The sequence below is a fragment of the Camelus ferus genome, chromosome 7 (assembly GCF_009834535.1).
Source record: "Camelus ferus isolate YT-003-E chromosome 7, BCGSAC_Cfer_1.0, whole genome shotgun sequence".
Lineage (NCBI taxonomy): Eukaryota > Metazoa > Chordata > Mammalia > Artiodactyla > Camelidae > Camelus > Camelus ferus.
The window spans coordinates 78,960,276-78,983,120 of NC_045702.1; the positions used below are offsets into that span (position 1 = coordinate 78,960,276).

The 22,845-nt window shown below is 43.5% G+C and overlaps 1 protein-coding gene and 1 long non-coding RNA gene across 2 annotated transcripts in view; one reads left to right on the forward strand and one right to left on the reverse strand.

Moving 5' to 3' along the window:
* Positions 1 to 22,845, forward strand: part of STARD3NL (STARD3 N-terminal like) — a 41,299-nt gene that overhangs the window by 14,629 nt on the left and 3,825 nt on the right. The window contains exons 2-7 of the mRNA XM_006185295.3: positions 7,127 to 7,409; positions 11,934 to 12,011; positions 14,660 to 14,737; positions 16,608 to 16,661; positions 16,760 to 16,877; positions 18,826 to 18,921. Of these exons, the coding sequence (XP_006185357.1) occupies positions 7,185 to 7,409; positions 11,934 to 12,011; positions 14,660 to 14,737; positions 16,608 to 16,661; positions 16,760 to 16,877; positions 18,826 to 18,921 (649 nt within the window). The 5' untranslated portion in view covers positions 7,127 to 7,184. The remainder of the gene's footprint in view (positions 1 to 7,126; positions 7,410 to 11,933; positions 12,012 to 14,659; positions 14,738 to 16,607; positions 16,662 to 16,759; positions 16,878 to 18,825; positions 18,922 to 22,845) is intronic.
* Positions 4,040 to 19,872, reverse strand: LOC116665048. Its single transcript, XR_004321636.1, has 3 exons — positions 19,795 to 19,872; positions 11,922 to 11,925; positions 4,040 to 4,054 (listed from the first exon to the last, which is right to left on the reverse strand). It is a non-coding gene; the product is annotated as an uncharacterized LOC116665048 (long non-coding RNA).

Genomic DNA, 22,845 nt, shown 5'->3' on the forward strand with positions numbered 1-22,845 from the left:
TTAAAGTGTCATCGGGTCATGTCTAGACATCAAGCCTTCCAAAAAGCTTCTCAGTGGCATCACACTGGTGACTTCATTAGGTTTGAGTCCAGCCCTCTTTCTTACGGACTGAGAAACAAACCTGGTTGGTCAGTTTCAGTGTCCGGAGCCCAGTGGAGAAGTGGCTCTTCCTCACATGGGTGAACTCACATCTAAGAATCTGCCGTGAACAGCGTAACTGCCATGTGGACTGAATGCTCATTTCAGCCTAGCCAGTCTGTTGTTTCCCTATGACATTTTAACAAGAAGCACAGAATTGTGAAAGTTTGTGGGAGGTGGGCGGGGACTTACTAAATTGTTCAGGGACAAAAGTCACCCTAATGCCATCATACTAATCATAGGAATAATAATCGTAGGAATAATCTGGCCAGTGGGTTGGAGATACTTAAAATCTAACAGACGAGGCAGCCCCACTTGAAGAGGGCCAGGCTGGCCACAGCCGCCATTTACCTGTGACATTCCTTTTCCTGTGTTTTCCAGACTAGCTCACCCCCTTTCTGATGGGCACATTCCATCTTCACCTCTTTAGACCTGAATATACGTCCTGTCTACTTGTTCTTATTTCTTGACCTACAAACTGTTTTTGCTTCTTTAAGGACAGGGCACATCAACTCTGATTCATCATGTGTTGATTTTGTAGTTTAACTTTCAGAGGGCAGCATCCTTTTAATCATTTCAAAATTCTTTCCTTTTCTCCCCCTGATGAAGCCCTGATGATATAGGCAAATCTATAAAAAGCCTAGCAGAATTTCAGACATGCACATAGATCTTTTTTTTGTTTTTCTTTTTCTAAACATTTTTACTCATTTTCAGTTGGAAAATTAATAACAGTCTGCTGGCAAAATCTGACTTCTTGATTCAGGAAAGATTCTTTTTCTTTAAAGTAATACCAAACAATTGGTTGGTGATTTTATTTAGATGCTTTTAGAATTTTTCATTTATTACTTTGAAATAACTTTATTTTCTACACCTCTCTGTTCAGTAATTTCCTATTACTACAACTACTAATTTGGATGTGATGTGTGGGAGTTTTGAAATTTAATCCAGTAGTCCAGATTTTAGAAATGCTTTTCTAGACATGGTATTTAACTTGGAGTATATAAGGCATAAAGACAGCCAAGACAGTTTTTTTTAATGTTCTTTTTTTATTTGTCGTTTAAAAACAAACTTTGAAGAAGCAAAATCCAAAACTTGCCCTTTGCCTCTTGCAACATAAATTATGTACAGTTCAGAATGATCGCTGGTACAAAACATGCCAAGGACAGGGGCGCGGGGTGGGGAGGGAGAGAGGGCACTTTTAAAAAGGGGAATCATTTCATCCGCTGTTACGAAGGACCAACCTTGCTGTACAGGATACGCACAACACAAAATAAAGACCTGTTTTGAAATGTGAACATAATGGTGATGGACACTTGCCAAAGACCAGTTTGTTTGATCTTGATTTTATTAAACTTCCTGTAGTGCTTCATCGTGCTAGTTCTCCAGCCCAGGAAGCTAGCATGTTACACAAATGCATCAACTCCCTAACCCTGCCCGCTGCCAGTCTTTCTAAAGCCGCTTTCACTGGAGTTCTGCCAGGTCTTTCCTTCCAGAGTAAAATCAACATACCTGTAGCATCAGTAACAAGAAGTACAAGACAGTGATTCACACTTTGTTTTGTTGTTTAGAGCATCTTTACTATAAACCAACTTTAGGAGGTTTTAATAAGCAGCTCATTTAAGCAAACACTAAGTAGAAGTTTTTATTTTATGAACACCTGAATAATCAGTTGAATCTGACATGTAGAATTTCCAGGTCTTCTTAGGCACACAGAACTTTCCTCACCTCACGCTGGTACCTTTAGACTATGAAGGCTATCTTATTATGTGTTTCTGATACTCTGGGTTTGCTTCCTTCCTAAGGCTCTCTCTTCTCTGTGCATGTTTACTTTTTAAAGCACCTGTGTTTCTTAGTTGTTATGTCTCTCATCCTGACAAAATATTCTCCACTTCTAGCTGTTTCATTTTGTAACCTGTGGGCTCTGAACAGGACTTTTCAAAACCATTATAGACCAGGTCTCATAACACGTGGTGGCCCTGCGAGAGAGTAACCAGCTCGAGGTGCTTCCTGCCCCAAGAGAAACCCTGTCCCAGGATGGAGCGAGCACAGCTGAGGCAGCCCAGGTCCTCAGGGACTCTCAGATTCAGTGACTGCATCCTAGGGGCCATCTGAACACCTTCTGGCGTCCCTCCTGTTTCCTTCCAGGAATCAGGGGTGAGTGAGGCAGGGTGATGGAGAGGGAAGAAGTGGAAAACCCAACTTTCAACCTTAAGCTATATCTTGAAATCTCTTTAATATGGGGGCATCCTTATCATCCCCATAGCCTCAGCTGCTGCTTTTTTTGCTTTTTCATCTGTAAGCAAACATTTATAGGCAAGAATAATTTTGATAACAAAGATGAAGAAGGCTTTAAAACAACGTGATGAGACACAAGCTTCAGGTTTGTACTCTCTTTGCCTGTAAAACAAGGGCATTGGACTAGATCCAAGTGGCAGACTGAGATGCTTCCAGGCTGGGTCAAGCGTGAGGCCAAGTGCAGAGTCAGTGCTCCATCTAAGGAGGTCAGCAGCTTGCTGGCTTTATTCTCCTGGTAAGGGAATGCAGGCCTGGCCATCCTATGTGTTAACTTTTCCAGAGAAGCTGGACATCTGGAATTTTATATGAAAGTTCATTATTTAAAATGTTAGCAACTAGTTCAGAATCTTTAGAAACACCGTACAAGACCGAGCAAAACATGTCTGTAAGCCACATCTTGCTCCCCAGGCCTTTGGATAAGATGATGACTAAGGTCTTGCTGAATTAAATATTTTTAACGTCTGCTATTCATTCTCTCTCTCTGTCTCGGAGGGGAAAATGCAGTGTCCTGGCTGTGGCTTCTCCAGAAGTAATACGGAGAAGGAGGCTGGGTGCTTGGATCGAGAGACTTGGTTTGGCCTCCACCAGCAGGTGCTCAGAAGCCCTCTAGACTTGTCCTAAAAGAGACCTTGGGACTTGGGCAAAATGCTAGCATCAGAGCTCCTGTACCAAGCGTCCTGTTTCCCATCTGGGTGGTAGCAATTCCATGCTAAAGCAGATGGAACTGAAGTTTTGGCTCAGCTTTGCAACCAGCATGGGGACCAGTGCAGTAGCAGCATCCCAGAGATGTAAGCTAGTCTCTCTGGAATCAAAAGGATCTCAGGCTGTGGTTTTTGTTTTTTTCCACCTGGACAGGATATTATCATCATTTAGGAAGCTACCAGGAGAGACAAGGTAGAATTTTTCTCCAGTTCTAGTGGTGCGGCATTAAGGCAAGAGAATAGCAAAGAGAAGCGTTTGGGCTGAAGGACCGCTGCGGTGGCCTCAGGACAAGACCACCTGTGCCTGAGCTGTGCTGTGTCTGGAGAGCGACCTGTGGGAAGATAAGAATGAATTAGAAGTTGCTCTAATTGTAGAATCAGAGCATGTATTGGCAAAATTACTATTCATCAGTTAGCCTAATCTTTTTCACTAATTACAACACAGTAACTCAATCTCACCCAACTTCTCTTTGAGAAGCTAATGGAAGCAGCAGTCCCCCTTCCTAGAAAAATGCGGATAGGAAATATTTTAGGCTTTGGGAACCATATGGTTTCTGTTGTGACTGTTCACCTCTCTTCTCTTGGTGGGAAAGTGTCCATAGCAGTGGATACCAACAGAAGTCCAATAAAACTCCATCCGTATTCGGAAACAGGCAGTGGGCCATATTCCACCTACTAGGTACAGTTTGTTGCCCTCTGGTTTAGAACACAGAATGGTGCTGGCTGTGGTAGATGGGAATATTTGTCAGCAAGTATTCACTGACCTCCTCCTCCTCTTTGGGTGGAATGTGCATCCCAGCTCCATGCCCTTTGGGCTTGGCCTTGAGATAAACTTTGGCCACAGAGCACGAGCAGACGTGATGTGTGCAGAGATTTCAGATACGTTCGTGGGGTCTAGCTTGTCCCGTGTGCTCTTTCGACTTGCCATGAAGAGAACATGGCCCAGGTAGCCCTGGTCCCAGGACAAAGACAGACCCAACACATGGTTTGAGGCTGAGCTCTGCTCCCCGGAGGGGCCTGAAGCAGGGTTGCCAGTTGGGCCCAGACTACTTCAGGCCACCTGCAGACCTGTGAGCTTGAGAATAAATGTAGATTGTTTAAAGCCATTGAGTTTTGGGGGTTTTGTCATCACAGCAAAGTTGTAGACATTGCTGGCTAATACAGAGGACAGGTACCCATCTAGATAAAGCAATTACGATACGACTCTCTTTTTCAAAAACCAAAACAACCAAAAGGGGTTCTCATCTCCTTACACAAGTTCCAGAAAAAAAAAAAAAGGGGGATGTTTTCCTTTATTTTATTAATTCTCCCCCACCCCCCACTCCTCGCCACCTCTCCCACACCCCCCCCATGCTTCTTCCATAGTTATAAACCCTGTATTATAGATTATACGGCTAATCAGGGCTTAACAACCTCTTCAGAGAGACGTAGTTTTCCTCAAGCCAGCCCCGGAGAGGACTCTGTACAAGAACTGGATGTTTAATACTTTCAAGTTCTATCTGGGAAAATGTCCAAGCTCTTCCACAGAAATGAACAGTGTGATCTCCTCAATTCACCAGAGATTTTGGAGAGCCTGCTCTGTGCTAGCCTCTGTGCTTGAAGCTAGACAGAATTTATTCTGTCCGTATCTGTTTTGTTCCCAGTGCGTGCTGGGTACCCTGCGGTGTTTGAGGTAGTTAGTTCCTGGGGACACAGGGATGTGTAAATCAAGTTCAGGGCCTTCAAGGAGGCCTCCAGCTAGCAGGAGAGGCATGCAACTAAGTGGATAATTAAGGCACAGTGTGATAAGCATTACCATCGATGGCGTATCTTTAGTCTGAGAAGAACTTGGAGGAGACGCACTGGGCCCTGCCTGGGGATTGGCACATGGGGAGCATTTCAGGGAAGTCTTCTGGAAGGAATTGACAGTTGAACTGCATCTTTCTGAGGGTATGGTTAGGGCGAAGTCCTGTAATTCTAGAATAGAAAGAGGCTGTAGAAGTATCTTTGTCTTTACACATTAAAAGGAAGCTCTCTCTTCCTTTTAAGATTTTCCTCTGTCCCAGACAGAGGTCAGTCTGGTTAGCCTCAAGCTGCTCTGGGTACTGAGTAACTTTATTATTGAAACTATTGCAAGTATCTGTACATTCTAGCTGATTGTGAATTAGTGCACATGTCTGAAAAATAATGTAATGATTCTCATTTCCCAAGTCAGGGGTGTAGCATTGGATGATGCCAGTTTTTAGTTTGAAACAGCCTCGGATGTCTAGGCTCGGTGTTTGGCTTTGTTGTCCTTTTCCATTCATGAGGGGTGGGCTCAGGAAAGGGGGAATGAGTGAGACTGATGTTCTTCCTAAAAGCAGTCCTCAGCTTGAATTGTGAATTTGTTGAATTTTCTGTACAGTTTAGTGGATTTAACTTGTTTATATGTCAATAAATTATCAAAAAGTGAGTACAGCCATGTTAGTGCTACTCAGGCCAAGAAATACGACTTGACCAAGCTTGTGCCTTCTAGTCACTTCTTCCTCCTTCTCAAAGGCAATCACTGACCCAGTTTCTAATGACGTAGATCAATTTTTGCCTTGAAGGTCTACAGTTAATTTCCATTAGATTTCCAGAAGTAGGGCTACTGGATCAAGGAATATGAATATTTTACAGTATGCTACTTCATATCACCAGATTGCTTTCCAAAATGTTATGTTATGAAATCACCACATTGTATGAAAATGGGGAAAGGACTTCTGTTCCCAATTTTGGAGAGGGAGAGAAACAAAGGTCAGGTGTAAAGACATGGAGTTCTGGACTGTGAATAGGACCCGATGGGACCCTGTTACTTTTGGGAAATTCCAGCAATGTTTTGAAATTATATTTTACCCACCTTGAAAATGTTCTTTTTGTGGACATTGCCAGTCATTGTGGCACAGAGACTAGCACAGAGCAGGCTCTCCAAAATCTCTGGTGAATTGAGGAGACCACACTGTTCATTTCTGAGGAAGAGCTTGGATATTTTCCCAGATAGAATTTGAAAGTATTAAACATCCAGTTCTTGTGCAGAGTCCGTGGTGAGCCATGCACTGGTTCTTGAGATCTGGACGCCCAGTGGCACACATCACATTGGCCACAGAAAGGCATGTGAGTTCAGTAGAGCCAGGGGATATACTCCTCCCCCAGGGAGAGGTAGCATAGGAAGGGAAACTGGAATATTTGGCAAACAAAAGTACCATCCACCGTACCCTCTATTTGATGACTTTGCCTCATCCGTGAGGAGATGAGATCGGTGAGATGGCCAGTCTTTTACCTTTATTATAGAAGCACATGCGACCTTGTGGGGAGGGGTTCCTGCATCTCCAAATGGGACTGTGACTGTTGCCACTACCAGTGGGGTATGTTTGTTTGCATGATGGTAACCTTTTGGTGCATGCATACTTCTTTTCCAAGAAGAGGCCCAGAAACATGCTAATTCATTTAGAGGTAATGGAAATGCTAAATTCGGTTTATTAGATACCTGTGGTGGAAAGCAGTTCCTCTTGAGGAAACAGGGTTTTTTTTATAGCCAGTTTGCAGGTTCTGGTTGCATGCCCTCTGAGCAGCTATTCAGTAAATGTTTTCCCAGTCCATGGGTAAGGACACTTACAGAACTGTAGAGGTTTTCTGTCTGGCACAGGAAGGGAGCTGGCTTGGCTCATTCACCCAGAGGCTTGCCCCAAAGTTACCCGGCACCTTTGTGTTGTGGTTCACAGCCAGCCTCTACTGTTTACTACCTACTGTAAATTTGCATGCTGTCTTTATTAACCGTCTTTTCTGTAACAGTTTTTTTTTTTTTGGTAGTATTGATTGATAACATGAATAATTGCTCCTCATTTCGCTTTCTCTTTATGTCTTCCTCAAGACATAACATCCTCGGTTAAGACGCCTGGATGCTCAAATCAGGGAACCGTGCACAGTGGTGGGGGTAGCACTGTGGTAGCGGTGGGCTCTGATTTAACGTGGTGTCTCTCTTTTATTCCCCAAAGATCTCTTCCCTCTAGGGATGGTGAAGTTGGAAAGAGGCTCCTTTAACCCTCCTGCAGGATGAACTCCCTGCCAGAAGACGTGGAGAACGCTCTCACTGGGAGTCAGAGCTCTCATGCCTCCTTGCGCGACGTCCATTCCATCAACCCCACGCAGCTCATGGCCAGGATCGAGTCCTACGAAGGAAGGGAGAAGAAAGGCATATCTGATGTCAGGAGGACTTTCTGTTTGTTTGTCACCTTTGACCTCTTGTTTGTAACATTACTGTGGATAATAGAGTTAAATGTAAGTGGTTTTTTTTTTCTTTTTCCATGATGTTACATGAATTGTTTCCAGAAACAGAAAAAAACGGTCTTCTTATTTTTCTCCTCACTTCTGTCTCATTGTAGTGAATTCCATCTTTTTGCAAATGAGGCAACATTGGTCTTCTCTGGCTGACTTGGGCCTTTCTTGTTTTTTACTATATTTGTTTAAAACACACCTGGTTAATTTAAAATTCATTTCGCACGTATAAAAGTTGAATCCATGATATTTTGCTCTATAACAGGAGTTGGCAAACTGTAGTCTGAGGGCCAAATTCAACTGGCTTGTTTGTATAAATAAAGTTTTATCAGAACACAGTCCTGCCCACCTGTTCGCATACTGTGTGACTGGCTTTTGTGCCAGTAGTTGAGTAGTTTTGACAGAGTCCATCTGGCCCACAAAGGCAAACTTTTTTTATTCCCTGGCCCTTTTCAGAAAAAAATTGCTGATCTTTGCTTCCAAAAATGTAGCATGCTTCTGGAATATGTTTTAAATGTTGCGTCTCCTTTCTAGTTCCCACAGTTAAGTTTTTTGTTCTATTTTGGTTTTGCTAAGGGGACATCTGGATCCCAAATTTAAGATTTTGCATGTCATTATTCTTTATTTTTTTGCAAAGGTATTATTTATTCATATTTTATCCAGAAAAATCCTAGAGACATTTGGAAGTTTGTCTCTATTTTGTTAGGTTTATGCAGTTCTGTTGCCAAATAATTGTCTAGACCAGTACTGCCCAGTAGAAGTATAAGGCCTCACATGTAATTTTAAGTTCTCTAGTTGCTACATTTAATAAAAGTAAAAATAAGCAGGTGAAATTCATTTTAATAATATGTTTTATTTTTACCCAGTGTGTCTGTTTTCTCCAAAGCCTCAGCTTTGACTGGGTACATTCCTTACCAACAATTGGTGAACTCTTCCAGAATACTTCCTCCCAGGCAAAAACTGTCTATTTCCTTCACTTTCAGCAGTTCTTTTCTTTCCAAGAAATATCTGCAAAGGCTTGGGTAGCAATAGTTGTCAGCTATTGTTTATTGTTGCAGTTACTCTTTGCTAAACACAGTGCCGGTGCTTTATAAGAAATTTATTAAAATAGAGAAAAAAATGAAAAGATACTGAGATGCCTTTGGAAAATGATTTTTAATTTCGCTTTATAATAGAAAGAGTCAGCGTCTTAATCTAAACTGATTAATATTCTGATCCAAAACAGCAATTTTAGTTCTAGATTCTAGACTCTTAATAATTAGGGTCGTTGGACTCAATTTAATTTCATCATGAATTCTAATAGAAGAATAAAGCTATTTATGAAAGCAGATATGTACTTATAGTAGAAAATAAGATTTGTCCTCCAATCAGGGTAATACGCAACACGAATCTACTGTTAAGTTTCTTTTTACAGATTTTCCTTCTGTTAATCTAGCACTGTGGGTTTGCCTTATTTTTATTTAAAACCAAATAAGTCAGTGATATGACAACAGTAATTTAAAGTGTTTCTTTTTACTGTTTGTTGCATATGTACACATTAAAGAAAATACTGAAATTGATGTCTATTTTAAAGGAGTAACGTGTTTTCAAAACTAGCAGCTGTAGAATGAGAGGTGGAAAGGAAATGCATCTTTTGACAGGGAAGCATAGCCGCCGTTTGAATGAAGCACACTTAAAATTATTGTGTGACAGCAGAAAACCAAGGAGTTCGTTGGTTTGCCGCTGATGCGACCACTGAGTGCGTTTAAGTGAGGGAAGCCCAGGGGTGGAGCTGTGGGGGGTCATGGAGCTACTCTTCTCACTTCCCTCCTTTTTCACTGCTTTGAGGAACTTGAAATGGAAGCAAAGTAAGTGGGCAGTACCCTGTTTTGTTCATCAAAAGGGATCTGTCTACATCTGCTTGAAACTTGTTATAAATGAAAAATCACCAGACCTCGCAGTTAAGAAATGTGTCTTGATCCTCACTTTTCCACCAACTGCCAGTTTCCACAACTGTAAAAAGAAAAAAAAAAATCATACAAGAATGTGTATCTATAAGATCATCTGTCATGTCTTTCTCAGCAAGGCTATTTTTGTTTTTGAACATTTAATTTTCTAGTTCTGTTTGTTTTGAATTGTCAGTCCTGACCTGGGTTTTTTATGACACTCTGTACCATCCCTTTTCTCTTGTCTTTCTCTGTAAATCTCTATAATCATTCAGATCCATCATGATTTTTATATGTCTCTGCATTTACTGATGTCAGGACACAGGCTTCTGATTCCGGGGTTGCAGGCTCTACAAAAAGATTTAAAGTTTGCCTCATGGTGTTGGTCTTTAAGAGAGGAAAGAAGTCACATTAAAGGGAGCGTAGACCTTCCAAGAGCATGGGGACCCAGCTGTTCTGTGCAGTCATAGCAATCACCAAACTCTTTTGCCTTTGTGTATGGCTTCCAACTCAGCCGCCTTTCCTCCTGGCCGCAGGGAGCTGGCCGGCACCCACCCTGCCTGGAGTGCAGGGACCCGGCCAGCTGGAGAAGCCTGAGGGCACCTTGGTTTCCTTTTCCTCCTGGCCGACCTTGGGGCAGCTGAGTTCTTCAGCGCCAGTTGCAAGGGTGGTTCTGGGGTTCTGTCTCGGGCCTCCCATTGCACCCTTGAGTAGACTGATTTCCCACATTGGACCTGGAATTCCTCAATGGCTTGATTTGCCTGAAGACTCACTTCCCCTCCAGACTCTTCCCCCAGGCTCTTAGACTGATAGACCCAAATGGCCGTAGAAGTTGCTTTTTCAGCTTTTGACCCTTCAGTTGAGATTCTGGTTCAAGAAAGGCCTTTATCAATGCTTACTGTTCATGTTATTTTCTAACTGCTGTACTAGAAAGTGTCAGAATGTTTCTGATTTACCCTGGAACTGTCCATTTACGTTCTCTGGGCTTTGGTTTCTCAGTCAGTTAACTGAGCTGATACCTGTCTTGCCTTCTTTGTGAATTCTTGTGAGGATCAAATAAAGAGACATATACAACAGCCCTTGGCCGTTAGGAAGCTCTATGCAACTGTAGATTATGTCATTTACTATTAACCAAAGTAAATTTTACCCAGAAGGAGGGGAAAAAAAAGTTGGTTATTATTCTCTTGCTGTTGTTACACATATTTCAAGTATTTATTATCCCACTGATTCTGATTCCGATTTTATTACCCATTGTCACTGTGTTCTGTCATCAAACTGTGATGACCAATGGTAACAAGTTCATTCAGGTTGCAGGAGGTCGGTGGGTTGGAGTTATCTGAGGAGTGAGTGGAGGAGATGGACTGAGTTGGGTGTGGAAGGATGGGTGGAATTTGGAAATAGAAGGATGATCTGGGATTGGGATGTGGGAGCAATAGGAAAAGGGTTTGGAGATGAAGGTCAGCAGAAGCACTGAGACAAGAGTGTGTGTGTGTTTTGGAGGGAACAGGGCTGATGCAGAGAAAATACTAGGCTGGTTAGAAGGTCAGGTTTATCTATAGGAAATGAAGTGCATAGGTAAGCCGGCTCTAAATGATTAACATTCTTAAAGAGCTACATGGAAGCGTTGGATCTCCTGCAGTCGTGAGCTGAAACAGGTTCTAGAGCAGATCGGAAAACATGGTTGTGAGATCTTCCAGAAGGTAGTGACTCGCTTTCGATATTACACCATGACCTGCCTGCTGTGCCTGACTCGGATGCCTAACTCAGCCTGCTCCCCGGCAACGCATACACACACCCACCCTACTTCCTTGCCTCTTTCTTGATCAGTAAACAATGTTCAAATGCTCAGGCCAAAAATGAGGACTCAACCTGAATGGATTGGCTTGTTTGTTTAGTATTTCTCATGCCCCACATCTAGTCTGAAAGGAAGTCCTGTCTAATCCACCCACAACGCAACGCAGTCTTCTCTTCAATCCTACTGTCGCCACCCTCAACCGAGCCAACATTGTCACTCATCCATCATTTACTATGACTTTGTCACATATGATTGTAGGTCTGGTCTGTCCCTTATTTAGTTTAAATATAGATGTATAAATTGATAAAAGTGCAGAATTTTAAAATGCTCGGAGCAACATGGTAACTGCTGTCACTGATAGTTGCTAAGAGATCAGGGGACCTGTTGGCCTCTTGGTCTTCCAAGACCCAAAATAGTGGAGAGTGATCAGAAAGTAGGGGGAGCCCTAGATAAATGCGAATGGTCTTTAAAAAAGCACGTTTGTATGATTGAAGACTTTCTCTGACAAGAGAAGAAACGTTTCCATAGTGAACATTTTGGTTTGCCCAACTGTGAACTGCAAAAAAGGCACTGTTCTTCCTTCTACGTTTACATTTGTTGAGTAAATGAATTCAGAATCGAAGTGAGAAGTGCTCTTCAGCATCCTTCTATTGGAATGATGAGGGTTCTTTTCTTTCATATTTTAACACTTCTGGATTCTGAGACGACAGACAGAAAAGTGTATACAAAACCTTACTTGCATGCGCTCTCGTATTATTTTTACACATAAAATCTGTCCTCATTTTTACCCCTTACTCTCCTCCCTAGGTGAACGGAGGTATTGAGAACACATTAGAGAAGGAGGTGGTGCAGTATGACTACTACTCTTCTTATTTTGACATATTTGTAAGTATTTTCTGTTTTCTGTTTCAGTTCAGATGTGATGAAACTAACCAAAAGGCAGATTTGCTATCAACAGACCTCAGATTCTATGCCATTCTTTTTGTCCTCTTTTAAACATTATCTTTTCTTTTCCCTTATTACTGGCCCATTCAGTGTTCTCTCTGTCTCTGTCTAAGAAATTGTCTGGCCATCTCAAGGAAAGGAAAGATTACAGAGAGATACGGGGTCTCAGCAGAAGCTGTTCTGATTTTCCTTTGTTCTTGAAAATGGCTGAGATAGACGTCATGGACACACCCTAATCACTGAAAGGAAGTCACCTCTACATATAATAACACAATGAAAATGCTATTCCTTTTCTGTCTTGAGATAAATTTCTGAGTATATCTTTAGTAATAATTCTGTTTCACTTTTCAATAATAGGAATTTTTGAGAAAAGTGATTTATTGATCATCTTGGGAAACAGTCAGCTGTAGAATTACACGGGTGCAGTCATCTGTAGGTGAGGCGTTCACTTCAAACGAATGCTTGCAGCATGTTTCTAGGACACACTGTGACTCAGATTGGGTTTGATACATCTCTGTGGTATGTCTTTTCGGTTGATAGTGTCTGTAAGTCAGACTGTAACATTGTGTTAGTCACAGCATAGGCAAAGTTCATAAAGAATTCGCCCCAAATTCAACTACTTTATTTACTATGTTTAGAAGCTGTATGAACAGTGGTTAAGAGTAGGACCTTAAAGTCAGAAAAACCTGGATTTGACCCACAACACTATCACTGATTGTCTGTCTTTGACTGTCTCTAGGTCTAAACTTTAGTTTCCTCATATGTGAAATGAGATCATCGTCGTTCTGAAAAGTAAATGAAATAGTACGTGGAAGACACTTGGCCCAGTGCTAGGTACATCCTGGAAGCTCAGAGACTCACCTGCAATCACTGTTACCATCATCATTGCTTTTGGTAGAGAGTATTAGTGATTATAGTTTCTAGTGTGTTTCAGACTACTCTAAAAAGTCTTGTTTTGTTTGGTCTTTCCCACACATGCTGCAGAAGCGAGTATAAGGAGAGATGGAATTCTCAGGAAATAGAGATCAGGGTTCCTTGTCATCACCCTCTTCTAAACTGAGTAATTCCATTTTCTTCTGTACAGTATGTTAGGGTTCCAATAAGACTGAGTTGCAAAAGCGTTCAACTGCTACAGAATATTTGGAAAACCACTGATAGAACTTAATCCCCTTTTGCAATTGAAGAAACCGAGTCTGCTGGTTCAGTGCCTTGACCTGCCCAGGCCACAGAGCATGCTAGATCCCAAATCTCTTGATAATTCTTTCTTGTAAGACTATTGACGTAGAATAACAAAATTTGATTTCTCTTTTTCCTTTCATTTCCCTTGCTGAATTTATCTTAAAACAGCCTGAGCCAGGAATTGCCAGGAAGCCAGCTTAGTCCCTTGGCCAGATCTCCAAGGGCTGTCTGTATGCCATGCTTAAGGAGTTGATGGCGCTGGACAAATAGGTGGGGCCCTTTAGCTCAGATTGGGAAGACTGTCATGCCTGGCCTTGGAAAGGGGCACCGCCTCCGGGAAACCTTGGGATCTTGGAGACTTTGAGATGGAGGGGTAGAGACTTAACTACTTTTGCCAAGTCCAGGATGCAGAGATAGAGCTACGAGAAGTAGAGAATAAATGGTTAGCAGATTATCGGAAAACACATTTTTAATGAAGGCAGCAGATTAAAAACAAATGTAACTGCGAACTTCATGTACGTAAAAGGACCTTAAGTGAGGTCATCTAGCCAGTGGTAGCAAAGAAGTTGTCGGGCTCCAGCCTTTCAGCAGTTTTGATTAGTGAGGAACTTCTGGCAGACCCCCTACCCTGAGGCATTGCTCAAGACCCACTTGACTTCCGTCTGCTCAGAATAAGCGTATTTTCCAAGTAAAATTGGTAAAATTGCATTCTATGTCAGTTCCTTAATAGATGAGAATTTTGGAAACAGCTGTGGCATAGTGGTTAAGAGCCTGGTCTTTGGAGTCAAGCTGCCTGGGTTCAGATCCTGGCTTCCTCACTGGGAGTTGTGTGGCCTCAGACAAGTTTTCTATCCATCTTATGTGTGTACTGGCATTAATGATAGTTGACTCATGGGGTTGCTGGGGTGGGGATTACACGGGGTAATGATGCACATAAAGGGTTTCAGAGGAGTCCCTGAACCACCCTGAAAAATCAGAGGATAGCCCCTGGGACAGCAGAACCCTCACCACACCCCAGAACCCAGAGCTTTACAGTGGACTTCGCTGAGAATCTGGCATCTTCCAAAAGTGAGTGTTTGTACCTGGCATGGAAAAGTCAACTTTGAAAGCATTTTCTCCCACCTTCAAAGGGTATGAGAACATACGTAGACTCCAATAGAAAAGAAAAATCAACATCGAACTATATGTTCTTTTGTTGGTAATGGGCATTTAATTTGAATCCCTGTTCGAATGGTATTCCATAAATTCTAGAACAGAGATCCCAAATGCTGATCTGTCAATCAGGACCAGTCTGTGGCAGTCCTAAACCAGAATGATGAAGACACTTTGGTGGGTTCTTCATAAAGCCGAATTACTTCACTTTTGTGTGTGTATCTTAAAACTTATCTTTTTTTTTTTTATATATATAGCTTTTGGCGGTTTTTCGATTTAAAGTGTTAATACTTGCATATGCTGTGTGCAGACTGCGCCATTGGTGGGCGATAGCGGTGAGTATGGTCGGTGAGTGGTTCATCCCCTCCAGGGCTGAGGCTCACGGCAGGGCTGAGCTGAGGGCAGACGAGGTTTTCATCTGGGTTGAATTCCACTAGCTTCTCCCCGGTCCCCTTCCTCCACACCTCAGTAGGTTTAACTCTCCGGGGCTTCTTTCCAGTGGTCATGAGTAATTAGCTTTGTCTCTATGGAGACTTGAGACAGACAAGGAATCCAGAGACCCAACAATGACTGTTGGCCAAGCACCAACCCACCCTCTACCTAATTTTGCAAACAGGAGATGAATTCAGTCCCTCTGTCACAGAGGCACTTGAACAGTTTCCTCTTTGGTTGAAACTGCTTGGTGATTTTTCTGCTTCTTTTGATCACTGCCTTCCTCACTGTTTTATCCACCTCCCTCCAGGCTTCCAGGCAAAAACTCGTGTGTCCCTTTTTATTGTTGCCTCCGGGTTTCTTGAAGGCAGTGGCGTTTTTACTCAGCTCTGTGTCCTTGCATCTAGCCCAGAGCTTTAGCACATGCTGTTCACCCTCAATAAATATTTATGGACTGAAACAAGAACTATAAGCAACTCTGCCTGAATTATTTTTGCCATTTCCGCAGACGTCTGAACACTCACCCTTGTGAGAGCTCTGACGAGGCAGGTATCTGGGAGGCATGTTGACATCTCAGACGGGAGAGACACGGTCAGGAATAACCTGGAGTCCTGCTTCTGGAGCGTGAGGCCTCGGTCTGAGTGGGGCCCATTGCGGGCTTGTCCAGCTGGGCATGGCATTGTGCTGCTGTCCCAACAGAGAGTCCACCAGAGGCCGCCTCTGCCTGGGCCATCTCTTCTGAGCATCCCCAGAACCCCAGGGCTGCCATCAGACCATCTCTTGAGCCCAGGCTCACATTTCACGGATGGAGGCTGACAAATTTCAGCCAGGCTTGACTTCCTTTCCTGAAGACGCTTTTGCTGACCCCACATAGCTGTAGTGAGTGTCCCTCGCCCATTTTCTAAAGCAGTCCCTGTTTTGGACATTCTATTCCGGAGTCTCCAGAATGTGCACTAGTATTTGCCAAACCGTCTGTCGCAATGTTTGTTTCAGCAAAGTGGTTGACACGCATTGAGAGTTTTAAGAAAGTTTCTTCAATATCTACTTGCAAATTATCACAGGTCAGATGTAGCATTTTATTGTTTCTGATTCTTGTTTTTCAAAACATGTGCAGAGAGGAGCCAGGCAGCTGGAAGGAGAAGTCAGCTGGTCCCTAAAGAACACTTAGTGTCAGCCTGTAAAGTTAATTAGCATCCGAATGTAAGATGCCTCCTCTCCTGTGTGTGTGTGTGTGTGTGTGTGTGTGTGTACACACATGCGTGTGCTTTGCTAACAAAACTGACTGCAACTTTGTTAATACTGTCTGAACGTGATGTCTGATGTTTCCCTGACCTCCTTGCTGGCACTTACTTCAGTCAGGTTTCACATGGCCATGGATCTTAGTTGGAGGATGGAATGACAGGGCCCAGGTCCTGTGGAGCTATCCCTGGGGAAGCTCTACCGCTGTATTTCAATGGTCCCTTCTGTGCTGATAGCATCTTTGCATGTGGCACCCTCTAGTGGACAAAATTTAGTTTTCCACCACACCAGTGTGCTAAGACATGGGTTAAGGGAAACCTCAAGCTGCCAGGCAGGGCTTGTGTGCCCCGTGGAAGCCCACTTTGCCTCAGTCTGCTTTCGGGGATAGAGGTTGGGAGATGTGGGAGGGAGCCCAGGCGGACAGAGCCTTTCCAGGCATCGCCTGCTCCTGGCTCAGCCAGGTCTCTTGCATGAGGTAGGTGTTCACAGTGTAAAGCATCTAATTTGAATGGTACTGGATTATTTGTCTTTCAGTTGACGACAGCGGTGACCAGTGCCTTTTTACTAGCAAAAGTGATCCTCTCAAAGGTACGGCCCTCCACTTTTTCTGCGTGGTGGCTGCCACCTCCTGCCAGGTGAGCTCCCGGTAACGGCCTTTCCCTCTGCTGTCCCGTCTGTCCTTCCAGCTCTTCTCTCAAGGGGCTTTCGGCTACGTGCTGCCCATCATTTCCTTTATCCTCGCCTGGATTGAGACGTGGTTCCTGGATTTCAAGGTGTTGCCTCAAGAGGCAGAGGAAGAGAACAGTAAGTTTGGCTCCGAGGGGGCCTCCTGAGAGCGGCCGGGCGCAGAGGAGGGGCTGCAGGTGTCCGGCTCCAACTGGAGCTCCAGGTGGGGTTGGGCAGATGGCATGTCTCCATTCTGCAGGGGCAGGAGACATCGGGAGGGGTGGATGGGAGGGCAGGGGCGGGATGTGACTCCTCACTTCAGCTGTCAGGCTAGACGTCCCTGGAAGGAAGTGGGGACGCTGGTGGAAAAGTCATTCCCAGGGCAACAGCAATAGCCAACACCTCCTTCTCCTCCGACAGGTGCACCTTTTCTCCCTGTTTAATAGTGGCCGGAGGGCACTAAGCGTTTTGTGCCGAGGTAGCAATTCTAAATAGAAGTCAGCATTTCTCTAAGGTCTCATGTTGCTGTCCATGCAGCAGGGGGTGCCTTTGAATGGGCCATCATTTGAGCAGCTGAGAGCTGAGGGGGGACTGTTGATGGGTTGATGATGGAGTTGGAGTTCAGAGGAGGAAGTTAGCAAGCCAGAGAAGTGTCCACCCATCTCAGGCTCTCCCCGTCCTCCGCCGAGGAGCAGAGTGGTAGCTGGCATTGTGTGATCGTGAGTCCTGTCAAAGCTCTTATCATCTCCGGTTGTGGCTGGTATTAACTGGGAGTCCAAAGGATTTGATTGAGCTTTAGGATGAATTCCTGGGCTGGAATTCTCTGCATGATGGCCTTGGTGGAAGCCCACCCATCCCACCTGCCCTCTTGGGGGTGATAAGGTCAAAGCTCGATCCAGAGACCCAGGCAGTTTCAAGACATGCTGCTTTTATGCTCTGTCAATCACCTGGCTGAATTTGCCCTGCATAATAGGGAAGACAAATTTTTGTATGTCTTATAGAAAGTTAAGCATAATTACAACCTTGAGAAACAGCAGAAGGAAAAATAACCTTGCAAGTGGTTTTCTTTTTCAAAATCTCATTTACAAAGAAGAAACCCATAAGAAAAGAATTATAGTTTAACATAGATTCTTTCTTTTAAAAAGTTATTTATTTATTTTAATTTTGCGGGGGAGGAAATTAGGTTTACTTATTTATTTATATTTAGAGGAGGTACCAGGGGATGGAACCCAGCACCTTCTGTGTGCTAAGCATGTGCTCTACCACTTGAGCTATACGTTCCCCCAACAGTAGCTTTTAAAACACATTAATCAGACCAAGATTCATCTTCTGTCATGTGCCCTCCGCTCCTTTGTGAAAATGTAATGTGGAAAAGGGACAAACAAAGCTGATGGAAGTCACTTTTGAAAAAATTGTATATAAACATCAAACTGAACTTTACTGAAGGCATAGCAGCTATTCGTGGGACTGCAGCTTGAATGCTTCTGTGATTAAACCACATTCAGAGTAACTAATAAAGCAGAACAAACTTAAGGAAAATATTTAAAGCAGCATTGATTTCCCCTGTAGCGTATATGACACGCATACCTGGCACCTGCTGTCTGGCCCAGGGCTCCCTGCAGCTTGATCTCAGTGTTAACCCTGCTCCAGCTGGAAGAACTCATCGCCGATGGTCACCTGCTAGTGCTTTTATGCTTTATGTCTGGTATTGCTCTAACCAAATGCAGACTGTAAGCCATTTGTGCCAGCTGACCAGGTTTTTTGGTTTTGCTTTGTGCTTTGGTTTTGATCTTGTGGATTTCGATAGGGAAGTAGGTATTTCCAAGGGGAAGAGGCTATAAATCCTGAACCAAAGAATCCCATAAGTAACAGGAAGCAATTTTTTTAAGCTAGTTGGAATCTGTCCTTACAGCGCTAGTTCGTAGCTCATTAATACAACTTACTTTCTGATTGATTTTCGAAGTACCTCTTCTTGCTAAGTGTTTTTTAAAATGTGATAATAACACCCTTTTATTGTATTTAACTTTACCAAGAGGCTCCCAGAACCGTGACGTCATTCCCAGCAGCTGAGTTTCTTCTCTTCTAGGACTCCTGATCGTTCAGGATGCCTCGGAGAGAGCGGCGCTTATACCTGGTGGGCTTTCTGACGGTCAGTTTTATTCTCCTCCTGAGTCTGAAGCAGGTAAAAAAAAATGTGACTTATCATTTGTGTTTCTGTCCATCATTCAGAAGCTTGGCCCTTCCCCCCTCCCCACCTTCTACTTCCCAATACATTGAGCAAATACATAACACACCAGGCATTTAGGATGTGAATATAACCAAGACATGATCTCGATGTGCAGCCCGAGGTGAGACACAGAGATGTAGAAATAAACATAATAGAGGGTCTTAGACACCGGAATGTGGACTGGGGAGGGTCTTGATGCTCTCTGTGTTCCGTCCTCCCCTAACTGGCTGTCCACCAGGACTCCCTTTGTCTGAGAACGCCAGCACCGCCTCCCCAGGTGCCCGAGTCAGAATCCAGCGCCTTACTGGGGACATCACCTTCTTCACTCACCAGCCGTTTTGATCCTCCTTATTTCTGTCTCCATTATTTCATTTAAATTGTATCTCTTATGATCATCTCTAGCCTCAGTTCAGCATTTCTTATTTCCATGTCTGCAACAGCCTCCTGACTGTCCACCTCAGTCGCCTTCTCCCACCCAGCCACAGGAATGCCGTGTTAAATAGAACAATCCCATTGTTCTGGGAGTTCCTCGTGACCACCCTGTGATGTAAAAGCCTCATTAGCCCTGTTTTAGAGATGAGCAGGCTGAGGCCCGGAGAGGAGGTGGTTCGTCCAGCATCACACAAAGAGTAAGAAGGTGGAGCTAGGATTTGAACCCCAGCTCCTGTACTAGAGTCCACAGTCATAGCTGATAAATACACAGCCTTCCGGTACTCATGAAAATGCAGAGTTGACCATGTTACTCCCTCTCCTAAAAGCCTTCAGCGGCACAAAGGATTAAGGAAATCATTGGATCCTTAGCCTGGCACAAAGCACCTCTGTGTCCACCCTTACCCAGTTGTCCAAGCTTGCTTCTCATCCCTCACCTTGTGTTCCGTTCTCAGCTCTCTGAAAATACACCAAAACCCTCAATCCATTGTGCCCCTTGTTGGTTGCACCCTTGACGTGACCCTCTGCGCTCCTAGTCTCCACTCACGTTCAGGAGGCTTCTCCCGACCCCCAGCCCCACCCCGGCTCCCGGCAGGCATAGGAGGTGTGTCTTTTGCCTCATGCTCACCAGACCTCTCCCACGACTCTGCTCTCCCGTACTGACCGGCCTGAACTGATTGTCTTTGCCAGTGACTTGGTCTGTTTCTGCCAGTGGAACGGAAACTTGAGTTAGAGGCTACATAGTTTTTATTCCCAGCATCACACTTAGTAAATACTTTAAAATGCACACACACACATACACACACAATATAACAGAACAGACTCCAGGCAGAAAGAGCCACGTGGATGTCCCGGGCCCAGCAGTGTGGCATAGCGTATCAGGGAGTCTCGAAGCAACTGACGTGCTGGACGATAGGGGTTGAATCTAAAAGCAGTAAAAAATACAATCATGTAGAGTCAGATGAAACAAAGATATGGATTAGCAGAAAAGCTATTTCTCAGCCAGCAGAAGCTAGAATAAGTATTAAACTTTTCATTGCCTCACTGTAAGGACGGTTTCATCGAGATTTTTGTACATCACAGGGCTAGTTCTTTTTTTTTTTTTTTAAAGTTTGCAAAAAGCTTTTGTATAGCTTAGATTTTCCTAAGACTAATAAAATTTCTTAGCACTAATGTACTTTTTAATTAGAAGTTCCGAACACAGGATGACATGAGTACCACTGGAGGCATTTTTCAAAAGTAATCAGTTGGCCTCATCCTTTGACTTTTACCACCACCTAGTGGCATTTGGAAGCATTACCACTTCATTGAATTAGGAAGCCAAACAAAAACACTTGCAGTGTCCCGCTGGGTGGCTGCCTTGTGTAAGACAAGGTGCAGATTAATAGTGAGCAGAGTATTCAAAGTGATTTGCTTTATTATAGTATTATAGGTTCATTGTCTGAATGTTCAGTGTAAGAAAGAATCACAATTAAAGACTATTCTTGGAATTCGTGTGCCTAGAAAAGATTTTCCTTTAAAGTAAAGCTTTCTCATTAGGTCAGCGGACAAATGTTAAAAGTCTTTCCGCAGCAGAAGCTAGAAGGTTTTCGCCCTGACGCAGCGCTGATTGGCCCCTAGTACATAAGAGGACATCTGGGGCCTGCCTTGCCTGTTGGCTTTTGTCTGTCTTTCTTTAGCACCTAGTATACTGCCTGGCACGTAGCAGACCTGTTTTCATCCCAATTTTTATTATTTCCTTTATTCTGCTTGGGTTGGGTTTAGCTTGCTGTTCTGTTTCGTCATTGATTTAAGATCTTTCTTCTTTTCTGATACAGGCGTTTAAAGCCATTAAATGTCCCCTGGCAGTGCTTTTGTGACATCTTGTAAATGTTGGTGTTGTGTTTTCGTGTGCTCCTTGGTTTTCAGCTTGGTTGCCTGTGATGTGTCTACATGTTGGTCTCTTGGTTTATATCCTGGTCAGGATTAGATATGCAGGTTAGTGGGGATTTTTTTTTAACAAATTTTAGGAGTTTTGGCCATTACGTCTTCAAACATTTTTACTGATTCTTTTTATTTCCTCTTCTCTTTTTCTGGGATTCCCATTACATACGTTGGTGTGTTTGATGTTACCTCATAAGCCTCTGAGCTTTTTTCAATTTTTCTTTAGACTTTTTCTCTCTGTTATTCAGACTGGATAACTTCTGTTCCCCTGTCTTCAAGTTTACTGATTCTAGCTTCTGCCAACTTGAATATTCTCTTAACACATGTATTTATATTTAACTTCAGTTACTTTTTACTCCAGATTTTTTAAAAATCTGTTTATTTTAAATTTCTATCTCTTTGAGAATCTCAATTTATTGATATATTGTTGTCATTATTTCCTTTAATTCTTTAAACGTGACTTTTTTCCAGTTCTTTGAACATATTTATAGTCATTGCTTTGAAATCTTTGTTGAACAAAATTGGACACACGCGAAAGTTTGTACTGAGTTGTGGTATTTGTTTTATTTTTCTCCTCAGAGTAATCAAACTTTGCTTCTTCTTTGCCCCTCGTATCATGTTTTTATTGAAAAAAATTTTTTTGCAAATATATCGTAGCAAGTGTAGATTCTGAATTTGCTCCGAAAGGTTGCTGGTATTGCCGTTTGCTTAGAAAATTGTGTGGGCTGAATCTGTGAAATTATGTCCCCTGTGGTGTGTGGCTGTTGATGTCTCTTCTCAGTTGTTTTTCTTTTAATTCTTTTATTTTTAAGCCTAGCTTCCTAGGGCTCCCCTCTGTGTCTACATAGCTTGGTGGTAGCCAGTGATGGGACAGCCTTTGTGGTCAAACACCTTGATTAAGACTTCCATCCTCGGTCAGATGAATATTTGTGTACAGTGGATAACACATTCAAATTGCAGGTGGTTTTGAGTCTTCCTCCCCTTGGACTTTTGGCTGAATGTTTTTGCATCTCTTCTGCAAATGCTCACAGTCCCATGGCCGCCCAGGCTAGCTTGGGTTCTTTTGGGTTTCCGTCGAGCATGCACACAGCTTCAGCCAAGCACGTGTTTGCTACGGCCGTGACCATAACCTCAAACCAGCAGAGCCTCTGGCCCTGCTCGCTCTCACACACTGAGTTTGTCCGTCAGTTCACAATTTTCTCACACCTCACCTCAAATTAAATCAGCTCCTTCAGCTGTGTGAATTTGCTGCCCATCCTCATGGCCCGCTTTACCCGAGAAGAACCTTCATGCCGTGGAGCCGGGTGTTGGAAGCTGGGGGAGGGATGGGAGCAGCTGCAGGAAGGAGCCACACTGTTCTTCCCCAGACTCTGCAGTTTTTCAAGTGCAAACACCGCTCGCATAGCTGTAAGCTTTCAGTCAGTTCCCCAGCACTGGCTTGGTTGTGGTGTTCATCGTGTCCAGTTTTATAGTTGCTTTTCAGGGAGAGGATTTGGTGAACTCCTCTCTTGACTATAGCCAGAAGCC